Source organism: Pristis pectinata, chromosome 10, assembly GCF_009764475.1.
Source record: "Pristis pectinata isolate sPriPec2 chromosome 10, sPriPec2.1.pri, whole genome shotgun sequence".
NCBI classification, from domain to species: Eukaryota; Metazoa; Chordata; class Chondrichthyes; order Rhinopristiformes; family Pristidae; genus Pristis; species Pristis pectinata.
The window spans coordinates 98,753,893-98,775,462 of NC_067414.1; the positions used below are offsets into that span (position 1 = coordinate 98,753,893).

Consider the following 21,570-nt stretch of genomic DNA (forward strand, 5'->3'; position numbering starts at 1 on the left):
TCCTGAGAAATCAAGCCAAGTTTGTCCAACCTCTCCTTATAGCTCACACTCTCTAATCCAGGCAGCATCCTGGTGAACCTCTTCTGCACCCTTTCCGAAGCTTCCACATCCTTCCTGTAATGGAGCAACCAGACTTGCTCATAATATTTCAAGTGCATCCTAACCAAAGGAGACACATGAGAATGCAGATGCTGGAATCTGGAGCAACAAACAATCTCATGAAAGAGTCCTGATACAGGATTTCGACCCGAAACGTCGACAGATGCTGAGTTCTTCCAGCAGATTGTTTGTTACGGCCTAACCAAAGCTTTATATAGCTCGACATGACTTCCTGACTCTTATACTCAAGGTTCTTAGACCTGATACACTTCGATAATCTTAGACCTGATACTCACAAGCTGATCTTATTGAGTTTTGTCAGCAAGTTTGTAAATATTATCCCTGTAACCTTTTCTGCACCCTTTCCATCGCCTCTGTAAGCTTTGTTGATACATCATGACCAGAAGTGTACACAATGCTCTAATTATAGTCCAACCAAAGGTGAATACCGATTGGCTGTAACCTACCTAATTTTCAATTCTGTCCCTCTAGAAATGATTTATAATGCTTTATTTGCTTTCTTTATGGCCTTGCTAACCATTATCAGTATTGATTATCCCCTCAGTATCCACACCCCTCCTCAAAATTTATTGTCATCTGCAAATTTAGAAATTGTTTTGATTACAAGGTCTCAATCTTTAATATAAATTGTGAACAGCAATGGTTCCAATAATGATACTTCTGGAACACCACTACCCACCTTCTTCCACTATAATAGCTATCATTTACATCTCCTTTCTGTCTTGAAACCAATGTGCAGTCCATTTTGCTGCTTGCCTCCGACTCCACATTTTCTGACTTTTTTTTCATGAGTCTTTTATGGTCTATCATGTCAAAGGTCTCTTGAAAATCTAGCTGTTACATCTACTGCATTTCCATTCTTTCTGTTACCTCTTCAAAAAATTCAATAAGGTGGGTCAAATAAGCTTTTTCCTTTTGAAATCTATACATTATTAACTTTTTTATTTACAGATGATGTATTCTCTGAAATACTTTTGAAATAGCCACGGAATAGACGGGAAACTTAATGGTGCATGTTAACCCGGTTTGTTGCTCGCCCAGCGGAGTGGAAGTAAGTCACCCTCGATCCCGAGGGACTGCAGAAGCGGCGGCAGCAGCAGTAGCAGCGTGGTAACAGAGTGTGCGGCTGGCGAAGTGGGGATGAGTAGGTGCGTTTCCCGCGCCGGTGTGGGGCATCCATCTCTCTGCGCACGATTACCGTCCCTGTGACGATCACTCCGACCCCCGAACCGCATCCAACACACGTCAAATCGGCAAAGGAAAGGTTTCCCCCTCCGCCGGCGGATCTCTGCCGCACCTCACCGGCCTCGGATTGGTTGGCAGGCCGGTCGGCGAGCGAGGCGGCGGCATGAGCTGGGCCGCGGCGGACGCGGTGTCCATGGTAACGGGCGGCTGATCGGCGGTGCACGGCGGGGCCATGCTGGCCGGCTCCATCCAGATCTCCGGGGAGACCCTCTCCTCGGCCGAGGTCAAGGACATCTGCGAGTCCCTGAGGGCCCATTCGGTGCGGCTACTCTCCCTGCGGGGCTGCCACCTGTCGGACCGCGACTTCGGCCGCATCAGCCGCCATGTGGCCGAGTGCCAGTCCCTAGCGCAGCTCAACCTCAACCTCGGCGTGGTCAGCACCCTAGCCCGAGTGCAGCAGCTAGCAGAAGCCCTGGCCGCCAACAGGTCCATCCACTCCCTGTTGTAAGTACTGTCGATGGGGTAGGTTGTGCTCCTCGGATCGCACTTTGCAACCTGGCCGGAGGGGTGGGGGTTATAATAGTACAAGGATAGCAATGCCTTGCAGTCTGCTTGTCCATGCAAAATCCAAGATGCTGGGAATACGCAGCAGGGTGGGTAGCATCTCGGGAGAGAGAATAACAGTGTTTATGTTTCAGGACCTGGAAGGTTATCGACCTGGAACGTTAACATTGCTTGATGCCTGATCAGTTATCTCCCTGATCTCTGCAACATATCCTCCATTCGCCTTTCAGGATCAGGTGATCGAGGCTAGTTCCTTTTTATAGATATTTTAATCGTTCTACTGCTGTCCCGGGCTTGAATTTCCCTCTCAGCCAAGCTCGATGCTACTTCTGTGCCGTGACCAGAATGCTCCCAAAGATGCCTGTCATTGCCTCCTTATCAGCAGCAACTTTAACTGCTCTGTTCTCCTTTCCTAAACACCAGATTGCATAAAGATAGCAGATTGCCTTCCCTGCAAAAAATAATCTGGTAGCTTCATTCACATTATTACGGATACAAGCCTTTTTTTTACATTTCAGAAAGTTGTTCAAATTCTCCAGCTACCTCAGTGGGATTTAGATTGATCAAGATCAATAGTCCTTGTTGCAAGATACTTGTCCTCTTCTTCTTAGGCAGTCCCTTGGGATTGAGGATAACTTCCTTCCACACATCAGATACCACGCAACCTGATAATACTGAGATCTTGGCAAGCTGTTTCATAGAGTTATACAGCATGGATACAGGCCCTTCACCCCAGTTCATCCATGCGACCAAGTTGTGTACATAAGCTACTCCCATTTGCCTGCGTTTGGCCTATTTCCCTCTCAACCTTTTCTATTTATGTACCTGTTTGAAGTATTGTAATTGTACCAGTCTCTACCACTTCCTTGGGCAGCTTATTCCACATACCCACCACCCTCTGTGTGGAAAAAGTTACCTGTCAAGTCCCCCTCAATTTTTTCCCCTCTCACCTTAAACTATGTCCTCTAGTTTTATACTCCCCTACCCTGGGAAAAGGACTGTGACCATTCACCTTATCTATGCCCCTTATGATTTTATACATCTCTATAAGGTCACCCCTCAGCCTCCTATGCTCCAGGGAAAGTCACCCCAGCCTATCCAGTCCTTCCTTATAACTCAAGCCCTCCTATCCTGAAAACATCCTTGTGAATCTTTTCTGCAGTCTTTCCTGCTTAATGACATCCTTCCTATAGCTCGGCAAACGAACTGCGCACAGTATTCCAGGTGTGGTCTCACCATTGTCTTGTACAGCTGTAACATGATGTCCCAACTTGTGTACTCAGTGCCTTGACCAATGAAGGCAAATGTGGTAAACACTTTCTTCACCACCCTGTCAACCACCTTCACCACCTTGCCATTGAATCCATCTGATCAGAGTGATCAAAAAAGCAAAGGCCCATGGGATCCAAGGAAAAGTGGCAAAATGGATTAAAAATAAACTCAGTAGGAGAAAAGCAAAAGGTAATCATTGATGAAAAATTTAGTAACCGCAGTGGGTTCCGCAAGTTCCTCCAGCATTTTGTGCGTGTTGCTCAATGCTAAATTCCTTGCTTTTCATGGAATATGTAAATGATTTGGATTTGTATGTTGATGCTACAATTGAGAAATTTCGCACAATATCAAAATTGTGTTTAATAGTGAAGAAAAATGTCCTAGGCTTCAGAAAGATATGGATAAGTGGCAACTAAATTGGTACATGGAATTTAACCTGGAGTAGTTTGGGATTATGAATTTGAGAGGCAAAAACCAAGGAAGGAGCTACACAATAAATGTGTGCAATGGATTTTTAATGCTTGAATGTAGCAGATATAGTTAAGCTGATTAAGAAGGCATACAGGAAGCTTGCCTTTTTTGGCTGAAGCTAGAATATAAGAGCAGGGAGGTCATGTTAGCGCTGCGTAAAACATTAATTAGGCCACAGCTAGAGCACTGTAGAGTTCTGATCACCACACCACAGAAAGAATGTTTTAGTACTAGATAGAGAGTAGATTTATGAGATCATTGCAAGGACTGGTAGATTAAATTTATGAGTAGAGACATCTCAGCTGTGGTCTCTTCCTTTGGAACAAGGGAGACTGAGGTATTTAAATTTATGGGAGGCTTAGACCGAGTAAACAGAAAGGATCTATTTTCTTTCACAGAATAGTCACAAATAAATGGACATGGATTTGATTTGATTTGTGGAATGATTAAAGGGGAGTTGAGAAAAAAATATTTCACTTAATGTTGTGGAGACCTGAAACTTACTGCCTGAAAGAGTGGTGAGGGCACACACCCTCACCCCAATTAGCAAGTACCCAAAACTTGAAGAGACATAACCTGCAGGGTTGCCGGCATGGATCAAGGGGCTACATGGACTCTTCCTGGATTGTATATTTCTATGATTTTATGATTAACAGTTAACATGCCAGAATTTGTAGGCAAAGCAATGCATACCTCAGCTATTGATGGAAAATATCGCTGTAACATTTTCTGATCTTGGCAGAAGAACTTGTCTACTTTAACAATGGCTTGTAGTACCTTTACAGAATTTTAAATCTTGGTGAAAAGTTAGTAGATTGAACTTGCTTTGCATGTATTGTTTGGTGTGTCCTACCTGGTGTTTTACATTCTGGATACCTTGCATAAGGTATTCCCATTTTTATTCCCCATTAGCCATACACTCTTGTTCCTAAATGCCAGTTAGTAAAACTCTGATAATCCCCATTTGACTATTCGGAAATCCCAGTGGTTCAGCATCTGGCACACCAGGTGATATTTACTGCAATCCCCTTCATCTCAGCAGGGCCCTGGGTCCCCTGCTCCCCTTCAGTTCACCTGGGGCCCCAGTTCCCACACTCCAGTTCATTAGGGCACTGAATCCATGCCATCATTCTGTTCAGTAGGGCCACAGTTCCTAGAATCCCCTTTTGTTCACTAGGGCCACAGTTACCATGCTCCCTTTAAACTGACCAGTGCCCTGTTTCCTGTGTTCCCTTTCAGCTCACTGGGACTCCAGTTCCCACATACCCTTTAAGCTCATCAGGCCTTAGTTACCACACTCTCTTCACAATGACTCGGGCCTTGTTTTCTCTAATTTCTTTAAACATCAGATTAATTGGAGAATTTATTGTGATACTATGTAACATCTAAAAAAACATGAATTAAAAGTGTGTTGGGGCATTAATAGGAATAACAGCCAATAGTCTGCAAAATTTGCCAGTCTGGCATGACCAAAGTCCTGAGCATGCCAGATTATTGGAGTTGACTGTATGTTGAAATTGTCTATGCTGTTGCAGTGTTTCCCATACTACTTAACTAATTGTTAGCATCTGACTTCTTTATTTCCTGTAGCCTTCATGGCAGTCCTCTCACTGATTCTGGATTGGCTGTCCTCAACCCTGCCCTTTCCCTGCATCCCTCCCTAATATCACTGGACCTTGGAGACTGTGTTCTGGGAGATGAAGCAATAAATCTCATCTGTGGACTGTTACCACCTGATGGAGCAAAGTCAGGTATGAATTTTATATGTCATTTCAGGTGTATAACCACAGTGACAATAAGGCTCTGATGCTCCACTGACTCAACCTAGGAAGACTCGCTGTAGGTAATGAGGAAAATGTATCAAATACTATGGGTATCTGGTTTAACTTCTTCCATGCTGACTTAGCTAGTATCCAATAATAGGAAGTGAAAAATTATAAGAACGCAAGGAGTAGGAGGCCATGCAGCCCCCTCAAGTCTGTCCTGCATTCATTAAGATTATGGTTGATCATGAACCTTGTCCACTTTCCTGCCTAATCTTCATCTCCCTTTCTTCTCTTTGTGGAAACTCTATCAGTCTCAACCTTGTACATGCTCAATGAATGAGCATCCATCCATAGGCCCATGGGGTAGAGATTCCAACAAGTTATAATCCATTGGATAAAGAAGCTTCTCCTCGTCTCAGTAGCTGACCCTTTTCTCTGAATCATCCACTTTGTCTGGACTCTTTTAAGAGGAAATGACCTTCCAGACTCTTAGATGTTTCAACGAGATGACCACTTGTTCTCCTGTACTCTAGTGAATATAGGCCAATATAGTTAATTTCTCTCCATGAATGAGAGGTGATGTTATTGAAACATACAAAAAATTTTAGAGGCTTCAACACAGTAGATATGAGCAGCATGATTCCTGAAGCTGAGGAGTGTAGAACTGGGGGTAACAGTCAGAATAAGGATTAGAACATTGAGGAATGAAATGAAGAGAAACTTCTTCACTTAAAAGGTGAAATTTGAATTCTCTACCCCACAGGAATGTGGAGGCCCAGTCACTGATTTCATTCAAAGTAGAGATTGATAGATTCTGGATATCAGAGGAAGCAAGGAACATGGGGATACAGCAGGAAAATGGTGTTGAGGTAGAAGATCAGCTGTGATCTCGTTGAATGGTGGTGAGGCTGGAGAGGCCAAATGGCCCATTCCTACTCCTTTTTCTTGTATTCTTTGTTCTCATAGGATAACCCCTCACACCAGGACTGTATGTGCTCTGACAAAGGGTCTTCTACCCGAAACATTACTCCTTTTCTTCCCACAGATGCAGCCTGTCCTCCTGCATTTTCTGTTTTTATTTTAGATTTCCAGCTTTTACAGTTTTTGATTTTCGCATGGTTTCGTTGCAGCTTGTCATAAACTAGGCTGGAAATCCCATGGCATAGTACATGTTTTCCATATGCTATACAAAAGATTTGAAGCTGGAAATCAACAGCAGAACATGATTATTGTTAATAAGTCATATTATGGTTCTCTGTGCATATATTGCGACCAAACATAGATGCAGCTGAGTGGGCAGCAGTGAAGTAAGTGTGCAGTGCAATATTTACCTTTGCTGCTGGTAACACTGAATGTGTATATACACTGAAGAAATTGTGTGGGCCTCAACTACAAAAGCAGGCCTTAATGGGAGGATGAAGGTCTGTCCCTAGTGTGAGTTTAGGGGGAATATTCTTACCTGAACTGCTGTGGGAGGGTCCACCACTGAAGACGACCATGGAATCTTCTCTGATGAACCAGGTGTCACCAATGTTGCAGGTAAGGCTTTCTGCTCTCTTTATGCAGGGTGGTGCAGGTTGGGAGAGAATTGTGATAGGATAATCCTCCAGGAGCCAACTTCTGGTGCCACAATATATGAATGACTGTCAGAAATACGTGATATCTGCAGCATGCCAAGTTCCTTGAGCCCCACTACAGTTCCCGTTGTGAATTATTGGTTTAGGGGCTCCCATTATGCTGGGAAATGGTGCTCATGAGTTTGTGCTTCTGGATTAAGAAAGCCCAAAAGATCTTATATGTTTCATGATTTTTGAAATTACATGGGTTACCAGCAGGCCCACAATTTGTGACATTTATGCCGATGACCTTTTGCATGTTTTGATCTTAAGGAAATCTCTCTCCTGTGCCATCTTAGAAAACTAGCACAAATCTGTTCCACTACCATTTTAGACCCTTGTCATTGTACTTGAAATGCCTTGCAATGCAGTCCAACATACTATTTGCAAAGTAGGCTAACATTCTATTTAACCTCCTAATTGTCTGCTGTGCTTACAAGTTAACTATTTGACATTTCATGTATTAGCATTGATAGAATTAGCAAAAAATAGTGCCTTATGTTTATGTAGGGCATGTCATATCATTTTCAGGATGTCTTTTTCAGGTCCTATGCAACCGCAAAGGCACTTTCAAAGTGTCCTACTGTTGTCATGTGGAAAATTCAGCAGCCAATTCAATATACACTCTGTGCTGTAGACCTCCTAGTCTGCGGTTGGGTCTACTTAGATTGCTGTCGCAGCTGATCTAATTCACCATGGGAGGAGATGGTATCGGTACATGGCTATAGCTGTATGCAAGTGGAGCTGGTCTCCAGCCTAGAAATTAAGCTGCATAGGATTCCTTCCTTGGTGCTATGGGTGCTGATATGCTTGCAATTACCAACAAGAATCCGGATAGCACTAGTAGTCAAATTGTATTTACATGCAGGAACTGTGCAGAGTAGGCAGTTAGTGACATCGATCCAGACGTGACATTGACTTGATGGTATAATGTGAACCCCATATGGAAAACCTGATTTTGACAGCAGGAAGAAAACCCCAACCCTGCAACCCTCACCACTATCCCACTCAATATGTGGTGCTCAGCCATCCTGCATTACCTGAATGCTGATAGGTAGAGTAGGGATTAACTCATTAGACTGACAGCCATTGATCCAGAGACATGTTTAAATTGAACCATGACATTTCAGAAATTTAAACTCAAATATTTAAATAAATCTAGAACATTTTTAAATAAGCCAGCTTCAGTAATGATAACCTGGAGGGATGTAGATGTTCTTGTGTGCAAATTGCAAAGGTTAGCGGGCAGGTGCAACAAGTGTTTAGGAAAGCAAATAGCATTTTGGCCTTTATTGCAAGAGGGTTGGAGTTTAGAAATAGGGAAACATTGTTACGATTGCACAAGATACTGGTGAGGCTGTACCTGGAGTACTGTGCACAGTTTTGTGAAAGGAATTTTAAGAAAGGATACACTAACATTGGAGTCAATCCAAAAGAGATCCGCTAGGCTAATTTCTGGGATGAGAGTTATCCTATTTTGAGTGGCTAAATTAGAAATATACTCTTTGGAGTTGAGAAGAATGAGTAGTAATTTTATTGATGCATATAAGATCTTTCAGGGCCATGACAGAACAGACGTTGATATGTTTAATGGGAGAATCTCAAATAAGGATACATGGTTACAAGATTAGGGGAATGTCATTTAAAACTTAGGATGAAGGAACTTCTCGCAGAAGGTGGTAAATCTCTGGATTCTTCTATCCACAAAAGGTTATGGAGGTTAGATCATTTGAGATATTTAAAATCGTAAAGTCATGAAGCATGGAAATGGGCCCTTCGGCCCAACTGGTCCATGCTGACCAAGATTCCCATCCAAGCTATTCTCATTTGCTTGTATTTGGCCCATATCCTTCTAAACCCTTCCAATCCATGTACCTGTCCAACTGTCTTTTAAATGTTGTTATTGTACCTGCCTCAAACACTTCCACTAACAGCTCATTCCATATACATAACGTCCTCTGTGTAAAAAAAAGGTTGCCCCTCAGGTTCCTATTAAATCTTTCCCCTCTCACCTTAAACCTATGTCCTCCAGTTATTGATTCCCCAACACTGGGAAAAAGACTGAGTGCATTCACCCTATCTGTGCCCCTCTATTTATACACCCCTATAAGATTACTTCTCGATCTCCTACGCTCCAAGGGAAAATGTCCCTGCCTGTCCAACCTCTCCCTATAATTCAGTCCCTCAAGTCCTAGCAACATCCTTGTAAATCTTTTCTGCACTCCTTCCAGTTTAATAACATCTTTCCAAAAGCTGGGTGACCAAGACTGAACACAATACTCCAAGAGCGGCCTCACCAGCGTCTTGTACAACTGCAACGTAACCTCCCAACTCTATACTCAAAGCCCTAACTGATGAAGGCCAGCATGCCAAAAGCCTTCTTCACCATCCTGTGTACCTGTGACTCCACTTTCAGAGAACCTTGTACCTGAACTCCAAGGTCCCTCTGAAGAGGAAGGAAACACATTTTTGAAAGATCAGCGAATTGAGAGTTAATGGGGAACTAGCACAGAAGAGAAGATGAGGCTTGGGGCAGATGAGCCAATATCATATTGAATAGTGGAATAGGATTTGTAACCCTAGACAACCTTTCATCACTGTCCACTATACCAGCAATTTCAGTGTCATCTGCAAACTTACTAATCAAGTCATCTTCATTCTCATCCATATTATTAATATATATGATAAACAACAGGGGACCCAACACCAACCCCTGTGGCACACCACTGGTCACAGTTCTCCAACGTGAAAAACAGCTGTCCATACCATCCTCTGCCTCCTACAACCAAACTAATTTTGTATCCCATTGGCAAGCCTGCCCTGGATCCCATGCAATCTAACCTCCCGGAGCAGCCTACCTTGCGGGACCTTATCAAAAGCCTTGCTAAAGTCCATGCAGACAACATCTACACCCCTGCCCTCTTCAGTTTTGTTGGTCACCTCTTCAAAAACTCAGTCAAATTTGTGATACATGATTTCCCATGCACAAAGCAATTCTGACTCTCCCTAATCGGCCCTTGCCTTTCCAAAGGCAAATAAACCCTGTCTCTAAGAATCTCTTCCAATAACTTTCCCACCACCAATGTAAGGTCTAGGAGATTTATCCACATTATGCAATTCAAAACCTCCAACGCCACCTCCTTTGTAGTGTTGATAATGCTTCAGGATATTACTGTTCCTTCTCTTGAACTCACTAGCTTCCATGTCCTTCACCACAGTAAATACAGATGACAAGTATTCATTTAAGACCCTTCCCATTTCCTTTGGCTCCACTCCACACTGATCCTTAAAAGCACTTACTCTCTTCCTAGGAGTCATAATATATTTATTGAATTTTTAGGATTATCCTTTATCTTATCTGCCAGGGATATCTCATGTCCCCTTTTTACCCTCCTATTTTCCTTCTTAAGTGACTGCTACATCCCTTATACTCCAGGAACTCACTTCATCCCAGCTGCCTATACCTGACACATGCCCCCTTTTTTCCTGACCAGACCCTCAATATCCCTCATCAACCATGGTTCCCTAATCTTGCCAGTCTTGCCCTTCACTGTAATTGGAACATGTTGACCCTGAACTCTTCCTTCCAAATTTTTAATGACCCTCCACTTGCCAGATGTCCCTTTACCTGCAAACGACCTCTCCCTATCAACTTTTGGAAGTTCTTATCCCACCGAAATTAGCCTTCCTCCAATTTAGGATTTAACTTGAGCACCAGTCCTGTCTTTTTCCATAACTATCTTGAAATTAATAGAATTATAGTCCGTGGTCCCAAAGTGCTCCTCCACTGCCACATCAACCACTTTCCCAGCGTTATTTTCTAAGAGGAGATCAAGTGTAGCCCCTTCTCTAGCTGGGCCATCAACATATTGCTTCAGGAAATTTCGCTGGACTCACTTAACAAATTTTGCCCCATCTAATCCTTTAGCACTAAGGAAGTCCTAGTCAATAATAGAAAAGTTAAAATCACCCACTATTACAACCCCCTCTTATTCCTACAACTATCTATGATTTCCTTACATATATGCTCCTCTAAATATTGGTTTATTATTGCCACATGTACCAAGGTACAGTGAAAAACTTTGTTTTGCATGCCATCCATACAGATCATTTCATCACATCAGTGCATTGAGGCAGTACAAGGGAAAACAATTACAGAGTGTGAAATAAAGTGTTGCAGAGAAAGTGCCGTGCAGGCAGACAATAAGGTTCAAGGCCATAACGAGGTAGATGGTGAGGTCTAGAGTCCATTTTTCGTAGTAGGAGACCATTCAATAGTCTTCTAACTGTGGGATAGAAGCTGTCCTTGAGCCTGGTGGTATGAGCTTTCAGGCTTTTGGATCTTCTGCCCGATGGGAGGGGGGAGAAGAGAGAATGTTTGGGGTGTGTGAGGTCTTTGATTATGTTGGCTGCTTTCCCACCCCCCTGCTAGATTAGTTTTAACCCCTCCCCCCCCCCCCCCCCAACACCCATTCCTACTCAGATTGTTGTTTGTGTTAACATTGAAGTTACTTAGAACATTTTAGGCTGCAGAGGGCACAGAGATCGGAATGTCTGTGGAGTAGAGAATTAAAGTAATAGCCATCAGTAGCTCGAAACATGATTCCAGACTGAATGGAGGCATTCCACAGTCACTAATGTGTATTTGATCTCCCTGGTGTAGAAGGGACTGTGTGATGAACAGGGAAGACAGCACACTAAACTGAAAGAAGTACAAGTGAATTACTGCTTTACCTGAAAAGAGTGTTTGGTCCTGGTGGTGGAAAGGGAAGAGGCAAAAGTGCAGGTGTTGCACTTTCTGTGGTTGTATGGGGAAGTTCCGTGTGAAGGAGAATGGGTGTTGATGGAGATGGAAGATTAAGCTCAAGCACCTAAGAGAAAGGAGGTTTCTTTTGAATACCAGAATAAAAAGAGACATAAAGAAGTGTCCAGTGGTGAAACCACATTGGCCTTTTGATCATCTACAACTTTAATTGCTCATCCATTGATAGACATACCTTTAACAGATGTGCCCTAAGCTCTGGAATTATCTCCCCAAGCTTGTTCTTCTCTCTACCTTTTTTTTCCTTTAAAGCCAACTACTTTGTCAAAGCTTTGGTTCATCTATCCTAATACTGACTTACGTGGCCCAGATTTTATTTGATGATAACCTTGCGAAGAACCTTGATAGTTTTTGTTTGTTTTATTTAGTATGTTTAATTTGATAACACTCTTGTGAAGAGCCTTGGTATGTTTTGCAATATTAAAGGTACTGTATTAAAATTGTCTTTGTTCTTATTGTAATCTTGTATTTTAATATAACCCTTGGAATCCAGGTACCATTCTAGGGAACCATTGCTGCATGCCCTCTGTGTCTAATATATCTTTGCTAATATGTGATGCCTAGAACTCCCCAGTGTACTGCAGGCATAGTCTCAGTAAGGATTTACATAGCTGTAGCAACATTTCTACCACTGCATTTGTGGTCTTCTTGATATAAAGACCACCAACCTGTTGGCCTTCTTGACTATTTTCTGTACTTTTTTGCAACATTTTAATGATCTACATTCATGGATTCCAAAGCTCTTTGTATCTCCACTGCTACCAGCTTTTCACCATTAAGGAAGTGCTCTGTACTTTTGTATCTTTTTAGGTATAAAATGGATGACCTTGCATTTGCCCACTTTGAAATCCATTTGTTTAATCTATTAATATTTCTTTGTAATTTAATGCTTCCATCTTCACTGCCTAAAATGCCACCCATCTTCATGTCAGCAGCAAACTCAGATATCTGGCTTTCTAAGTTGTTTATAAATATGGTGGATAGTTGCAGTCCCAACACCAGTCCTTCCTGATCTACTAGTCACATCCTAACAATTAGACAAGATGGCTTCTAGCCAAAGTGCACTCCCTGGCAGTGGAGGAGACTCTGGCTGTCAATACAACTGGATTTGGAAACAGACTAACATTGGGAGAACGAACCAGACAATACCAAGCTCATGGCCAAAGCCTCTGGATGCCTTTCACTGTCAAGGAGGCTCAAGAGTGTGGAGCAATTCCAAGTTTACTGATCCCCACTCAGCTGGAATTGCTCATTAGATCCAGGCCCCTGAATCCCCCTCGACAGCCAGTCCCACATAACTTGACCCATCTCTCAGAAACATCGACCTTTGCAAGGGGTATGGTGAGACCACTCCTGGAGTACTCCTTACTGTTCTAGTTTCCTTGACTAAGCTTAGCTGAGGGAGAGCAGAGAAGGTTCAACAGCTTGATTCCTGGGATGAAAGGGTTGTCTTTTTATGAAAGATTGATTAGATGGGTACAGAGGATAAAAAGTTACTTTATTGAAATATAAGATTCAGAGGTGGCTTGACAGGATAGATGCTGTGAGGACGTTTCTCTGGTGGGGGAGTCCAGAACCAGGGAGTGTAATCTCAGGTTAAAGAGACACTGCTTTTAGATTGAGCTAAGAAGAAATTTCTTTTTCAAGTGGTTTTGATTCTTTGGAATTTTCCAGCCCAGATAACTCTAGATTTGGATAACTATTTTCAGGGCTGAGATAGATAATTTTTTTGAAAATTAATGAATCAGACAGGAAAGTGGACTAGAAGCTTAGGGTTGCCAACAGTCCCTTATCGCATGGGATTTCCCATATCTGAAAGGAAAGTTGGATGACCCATATGACGTTGACAGCAGACGCTAATTTTCCCCATAAAACCAACAGAGGCCGTGGGGGCGGGGCCGGGAATCCCCAGGACAGCCACAACTCCTTAAAAGCAGCAACCGGTGACACCATCACCCAGTTTACTCTGATGGCCTGGAGGAACGCTGTGGAGGCTGCGGCTGAAGACACGAGGTAAGGACTCGGCACCCCCCCCAGTGTCTGCCCGGTCCCTGGCTTCCACCTACTCCCAGGATCATGTGCAATACATTGGGACTTGTGGTGACCCTGGCCACAACAAGCCCCACCCACAACTCTCTTATTGTTGGAATACAATGTTGGCAACCCTATTGAGGTCAATGATCAGATCAACCACAATATTATTGAACTGCAGAAAAGGCTGGAGGGACCATATGGCCTGCTCCTGCTTAATGTGCTTATGTATTTATGTTCAAACAGAAAGGGATTCAAATGCCTTACTATCTGACTATTCAGAATCAACTACAATAAAGTGTATTCTTTAAGCGTCCCTGTAGCAGCTGGACAGATGACAGCTTAATGGTAGCAGTAATTAACTGAGAAGAGAAAACAGAAGGAATTCACATTGGTCTATTTACTTAACTATGGGCCATGGTGAGTTGAAGTCCCAGCTCACAATTCATATAGAGCATTCAACCAAGGTGTTTCCAGCCAGAAGTAAATAAAACGAAGTAACTAATGAAACATTATGCACAACTAGTATTTGCAGTGTCATTAAATACTAATTGATATTGAAAAATTGAAAGTTCCTTCATTCATCATTATTGTTTCCTGGAATAACTCTTAAAAAGTGAGGGCTAGAAATAGGACCAGACCTTACTGCTGCTTCCACACAGCGCACTGCCACTTCCAGGTTATGTCTCTGGAATTTTTTTCTCTAGCAGGAAAATGCCTAGCTCAGAGCTAGAAATAGGGACCAGGTGGGATTGGTGATGCAAAAAAATCATAACAGGACCAAAGAAGACGGGCTCGAAGAGCCTTTGTTTTGTATATTGTGATTTTATTTGTTCCTCTTCCAGTTTAACTTGGTCATAGGCAGAGCATAGCCTAACAGTGATTCTATTTTCTTTAGGACTGAAGGAGCTGACGCTGAGCGCTAACCCTGCTATCACAGTGAAAGGATGGGCACGTCTGGTGATCGCAGTTGCACACAGTTCTCAACTTCGTGTCCTTAATTTGGATTATAATCCATTAGGTGAGAAGGCCTAATCAGAGGTGACAGTGACACAATATTGCTTTGAGCCAACTCTGTTGGAACTACCTTTTGAAATTCATAACATAAGAAATAGAAGTGGGAGGAGGCTATGCAGCTTCTTCATCCTGAATGCCATTCTGTAAGCTAATAGCTACTGTGCATCTCATATACTTTTTTGCCTGATCCCCACACTCCTTGATTTATTGTATCCAAAAATCTATTGATTCTTATGTTGAATAGTTTTAATGACTGTACATCCTCTCTGAGGTAAAGAATTCAAAAGATTTCCAATCTGCTGAGTAAACAATTATTTGTTATTTCAGTCTGAATTGGCTGACTCCTGATCCTGACAAAATTCCCTGAGTTCTAGATTTTCCAAATAGAAGAAATGAGTCTCTTGACATCTTATAAATTTCACTGATATCACCTTTCATTGGAAATACATAGACCAGGCCTACTCATAGGGAAACTCCAGCATCCTAGCAGTTACTTGTTCTTTCACAGGATGTGGATGTCACCGGTAACACCACTGTTTATTGTTTGTGCTTATGACTGCATTGGTGAGTCTGGAGTTACAGACCAGGTAAGCACAGCAGATTTCTTTCCCTGATGGACATTAGATAACCAGGTTGCTTTTTACAGTAATCCAGTACATTAATGATTACTGTTACTGACACAGTAACTATTACCGAGACTAGCTATTTGTTGTCATTCTAGTGAATCTTGCTACATGCCCTGCAAATACACAATACTCGCTGTGCAGTCTCAGCAAGTCTCTGCAAAAACTCCCTGACAACATCGTTTACCTGTACCTGCACATTAACTTTCTACATTTCATAAGATTGTTTACTCAGATCTCTCTGTACACCAATATTTACTAGTTTCACACTATTTAAAACTATTTGTCTTCTACCAGAACTAATAAGCTCACCTTTTCCATAAGAATATCAGAAACAGGGACAGGAGTGGGCCAGTTGGGCCCTTGATCCTGCCCTGCCATTCATTTAGATCATGGCAGATCCAATCAGCCTCAATGCCACTTTCCAGCATTCTCTCCATACCCCTTGACTCTCTAGAAATTCAAATGCCTGTAATCTCCACCTTGAATATATTTAATGAATCTGCCTCCCACAGCACTCTGGAGTAGAGAATCCCAAAGAATCATGCGCCTCTGAGAGAAGAAAATTTTCCTCATCTCTGTTTTAAATGGTGACCCCTTATTGTCAAACAATGTCCCCTAGTTCTAGAAACTCCCCTCAGGAAAATATCCTTTCACTGTCTGCCCTGTCAAACCCTCTTAGAAACTTATATGTCTCAGTAAGATCATCTGTCATTCTTCTAGTTTCCACTGAGTATAGGCCTAGCCTGCTCAACCTTACTTCAAACATCAACCCCTTCATTCTAGGAATCAAGTTAATGAACCTCCTCTGCATTGCCTCCAACGTAAGTATATCATTCTTTAATTATAGGGACTGAAAGTATACTGTACTCTAGTCTCTCATGAGTGCCCTTTTATATTCCATGTGTCTTACGATAAAGATCAATATTCCGTAAGCCTGCCTAATTAATTGCATTACTTGCCGACCAACTTTTTGTGATTCATGTACTAGGACCTCCAGGTTTTATTAGGTCATAGAGTCATACAACATGCAAACACACTGATGATCAAGCACCCAATAACATTTATCCTACACTAATCCCTTTTTATTCTCCCCACAATCCATTCAACTCCCCCCAGATTTTACCACTCACCTACACATTAGGGACAATTTACAGTGGCCAGTTAACCTATAACGTGTTTAAATAATAATTTACTTTTTCATTTATACTTCCAAAGTGGATAACCTCACATTTTTCCGTATTATACTCCATCTGCCCACTCACCTAACCCTTCATTGTGTCCTCAAAACTTGCTATGCCTCTGTCTTTATAACATCAGCAAATTTGGCTGCAGTACATTTGCCCCTTTCATCGAAGTCATTAATATAGATTGCAAATATATGAGGCCCCAGCACCCTTCCTTGTGGCACCTCATCAGTTATTGATTGTCAATCTGTAAATGCCCCTTTTAGCCTCAGCCCCTGCTTATTCTTAGTTAGCCAATCCCTTATCCATGCCAATATATTTTCCCAATCCTTTGTGCTCTTGTGTAGTAACCTTTGTTCTCACTGCCTTCTGGAAATCAAAATGCACTATGTCTAATGGTTACCCTTTATCCATCTGGTTTGTTACATCCTCCATTTCATATTCCATTCTTCCCCATTCACTTCAATTGATTATATCTCTTTGCAGACTCTTTATGTACTCTTCATAGTTTACTTTATATCTAGCTTTGAATTATCAGCAGTCTTGACTATGATATTCTTTGCAATACATTATATATAGCTTGATGCCCAGTACTGATCTCAGTGGTTCCCTACAAGTAGTAGTCTACAAAACTGAAAGTGACCAGTTTATTCCAGATGTAAAATAAGAAATTGTTGGAAATATTCAGCAGGTCAGATGGAGGGAGAAATGGACTTAGCATTTTGGATTAATGACCTTTCATTAGAACCAAAACAAGTTCAGTGTGTCCTCAAAACTTGCTATGCCTCTTGTCTTTATATCATCAGCAAATTGAGCACAGGGACAGCACTATGGTACAGCTAGTAGAGCTGCCCCTCTAGTTTGTTCTCACCACTCCTCCCTCTTCTCTGCAACTTAAAGCTGTTTTAAGTTGCAGAGAAGAGGGAGGAGTAGTGAGAAGAGCGAGGAGTAGTGAGAACAAAGGAATGTCTATGTTAGGGCGGAGACCAAGAGAGACTGAATGACATAACTGATGGTGGTGCTGGTGCCTGCTGTGAGAATGTGGTGACAGCTTGTTAATGCAGCTGATCTGCCTGGGGGTGTTGTAAATGGAGGGAGATGAATAAGCCAGGGGAGAGAAAAGAGATACAAGTTACTGCAGTTTCTTTTGTTTCCCATTCTAACATCTGCAGTATTTTGCTTTCCTAAAGAAACATAAATAATCAGTCTTGAGGAGGTGTAAAGGGAAATAGAAGAATTGTTATTGTTCAATTGAGTGATGAGTCTGGAAAATTAGAATCACAGAGTTGTGGAGCACAGAAACAGGCCCTTGGGTCTCTGAGTCCACACTGACCATCAAGAACCCATCTACACTAACCCCATTTTATTCTCACATGCCCGTCAATTCTCCCAATAGATTATACAGCTCACTGCACATGAGCAACAATTTACAGTGGCCAATTAACCTACCAACCCATGGTCTGTGGGAGGTGGAAGGAAACCAGAGCACCTGGGGAAAATCCACACAGTCACAGGGAAAGTGTGCAAAAGACAATGCTGGAGGTCAGAATTGAACTCGAGTCACTGGAGATGTGAGACAGCAGCTCTACTAGCTGCACCATAGTGCTGTCCCTGTGCTCACTTGAAAGATGAAGTATTGTTCCCAAAGCTTACTTTGAACTTCATACGAACACAAGGAGGCGAGGGAGCAGAAGGATCAGTGGAGAGCACAATGGCACAGCAGATAGTGCTGGTATCTAACAGCTCAGTAAGCTTCTTGGTAAGGTATTGGTAAGTATTGAAAGAGGCAAGAGGAGATTGCTGGGGCCTTGACAAAGATCTTTGTATCCTCACTAGCAACAGGCAAGATCCTGAGGACTGGAGAGAAGCTAATGTTGCTTTGTTCAAGAAGGGAAACAGGGATAATCCATGAAACTACAGGCCGGTGAGCTTCACATCAGTGGTAGGGAAGCTATTGGAGAGGATTTTTAGGGATAGGATTTTCATACATTTGGAAAAGCATGGCTTGATTAGGGATAGTCAGCATGGCTTTATGTGGGGCAGTTCATGTCTTATAAACGACTGAGTTTTTTGAGGAGATGACAAAGGTGATTGTTGAGGGTAGGACAGTGGATGTTGTCTACATGGACTTTAGTAAGGCATTTGACAAGATTTCTCATGGTAGGCCAATCCAGAAGATTAAGAAGCATGGGATCCATGGTGACTTGATAGTTTGGATTCAGAATTGGCTTGCCCATAGAAGACAGAGGGTAGTGGTGGAAGGGTGTTATTCTGGTTTTGGTCTGTGACTAGTGGTGTTCCGCAGGTATCAGTGCTGGCACCTCTGTTGTTTGTGATATATATAAATGATATGGTGGGTTAGTAAGTTTGCAGATGACACAAAGGTTGGTGGACTTGTGGACCGTAAAGAAGGTTGTCAAAGTATACAGCAGGATATAGATTAGTTACAGATATGGGCAGAGAAATGGCAGATAAAGTTTAATCCAGGCAAGTGTGAGATGTTGCACTTTGGGATGTCAAATGTAAGGGGAAAGTATATAGTATACAGCAGCATCTTTAACAGCATTGATGTACAGAGGGCTCTTGGGGTCCAAGTCTATATCTCCCTGAAAGTGGCCACACAGGTGGTAAAATAGGTGCACGGCATGTTTGCCTTCATTGGTCAGGGCATTGAGTATAAAAGTCAGTAAGTCATGTCACAGCTGTATAAAACTTTGGTTAGGCTGGACTTGGAGGAGTATTGTGTGCAATTCTGGTCACCCCATTACAGGAAGGATGTGGGGGCTTTGCAGAGGGTGCAGAAGAGTTTCACCAGGATACTGCCTGGGTATAGGGTATGAAGTATAAGGAGAGGTTGAACAAACTTGGATTGTTTTCTCTGGAGCATCGTAGACTGAGGGAAGACCTGATAGGAGTTTAGAAAATTATGAGAGGCATAGATAGGGGAGAGTGAATATTTTTCCCAGGGTAAAAATATCAAATGCTAGAGGACATTCATTTAAGGTGCACATGGAGTCAGAAGACATGGGTGAGGGCTGAAATGAATACTTTTCATCTATATTCACCAAGAAAAAAGACATTGTATTTGGAGATTTCATTTGGGACAGTGAAATTCTAAAACACATCGATTAAAAAGGAGGTGACTTTGTGGGCATGAGGGTGGATAGATCCACAGAGCCTGGTAAGGTATACCCCAGGCTACCATGGGAAGCATAGGAGGAGATTGCTAAAGCCCTAATGGAAATATTTAAATCTTCACTGGCCATAGCTGAGGTGCCAGATGACTGGAGGACAGCAAAGTTTTACCTTTGGGGCAGGGACAGGCCAGGTAATTCGAGGCCAGTTAAGCTCACATTATTGGTAGGAAATTATTGGATAAAATTCTGAGGGACAGAATTAATCTACACTTGGAAAGGCAAGGATTGTTCAGGGATAGAACAGAATTGTTAGTGGGAGATCCTGTCTAACTAATTTAATTGATTTTTTTGAGAGGTAACTATTATATATATATATATTATATATATATATATATATATGTGTGTATATATATATGTGTATATATAGACACACACACGTATATATACATATCTATATCTATATGGATGAGGGCAGTGCGGTGCAGTTGATATGATTTACATATCTTTACATTACTTCAGCAGCGTCCCACATGGAAGGCTGATCCAAAGGTTTCAAGACCATGGGATCCACAGGCATATTAGCAAATTAGATCCAAAGTTTATGTGAGCATAGGCAGCAAAGGATGATGGTGGAGGTTGTTTCTGTGAGTGACAGTCTGTGACCTGCAGCATACACAGGGATCAGTGTGCGGACCCCTGGAGTTTGTTATGTATTAACAATTAGATGTGAACGTAGGAGGTATGGATTTGTAAGTTTACAGATGACATGAAAATTGGTGATGTTGTTGATGATAGGGCAGGTAGTCAAGCTACAGAATGATATTGACCAATTGGTAAGATGGGCAAGACAATGGCAAGTGGAGTTTAATCCAATATGTGAGGTGATACATTTTGGGAGGTGGGGGGGCCACATAAGGGTAGGACATATACCACAAATGGCAGGGTCCTAGGGGGTATTGAAGAACAAAGGGACCTTGGTGTACAAGTCCAAAGCTCCTTGAAAAGTGGTAAAGAAGACATTCAGGATGCGTGCCTTGTTTAGTCAGGGCCATAGATTACAAGAGCAAGGATGGCTTGGAACAAATTTATATTACATGGGTTAGGCCACAGCTGGAAATATTGTGTGCAGTTCTGGTCACCGCAGTACAAGAAGGACATGGTTGCGCTGGAGAGGGTGCAGGGGAGATCCACCAGGATGTTGCTTGGGATGGAACACTTCAGTTATGAGAGGCTGGATGGGTTGGATTTGTTTTCCTTGGAGTGGAGGAGGCTGAAGGGGCACCTGATAGGATTACATCAAATTATGAGAGGCATAGGTAGGGTAGAGAGTAAGCAGCTTTTCCCCATGACAGAGGTGTGTAAGACCTGAGGGTGTAAGTTTAAGGTGAAGAGTAAGAGGTGATCTGAGGAAAACATTTTTCATCCAGAGGATGGTTACAATTTGAAATAGACTGCCTGAAAAGATGTTGGAAATGGGTATCCTCACAATATTTAAAAAGAATCTGGATGAACACTTGAATTGCCAAGCCATAGTAGGCTATGGACCAAGTGCTGGTAAATGGGATTTGTATAGATCAGTATTTGATAGTTGGCACAGACATGGTGAGCTAAAGGGCCTGTTTCTGTGAGGTTTGACTCTATGACTCTCTGAATCCTGACAGTCTATCTGTGTGAAGTTTCACATTCTCCTTGCAAGCAGGTGGGATCCCCCCCCCCCCACCCCCCAAGGTGCTCCTCCCACTTCCCAAGCTGTGCTGGT

The 21,570-nt window shown here is 42.4% G+C and overlaps 1 protein-coding gene across 1 annotated transcript in view; it reads left to right on the forward strand.

Annotated features, from left to right (window-relative positions):
• Window positions 1-1,530: 1,530 nt before the first annotated feature.
• The window catches only part of lrrc73 (leucine rich repeat containing 73), a 31,870-nt gene continuing 11,830 nt past the window's right edge, over window positions 1,531-21,570 (forward strand). Inside the window, exons 1-3 of the mRNA XM_052024277.1 lie at window positions 1,531-1,809; window positions 5,203-5,363; window positions 14,746-14,868. Coding sequence (XP_051880237.1) covers window positions 1,538-1,809; window positions 5,203-5,363; window positions 14,746-14,868 — 556 coding nt within the window. The 5' untranslated portion in view covers window positions 1,531-1,537. The remainder of the gene's footprint in view (window positions 1,810-5,202; window positions 5,364-14,745; window positions 14,869-21,570) is intronic.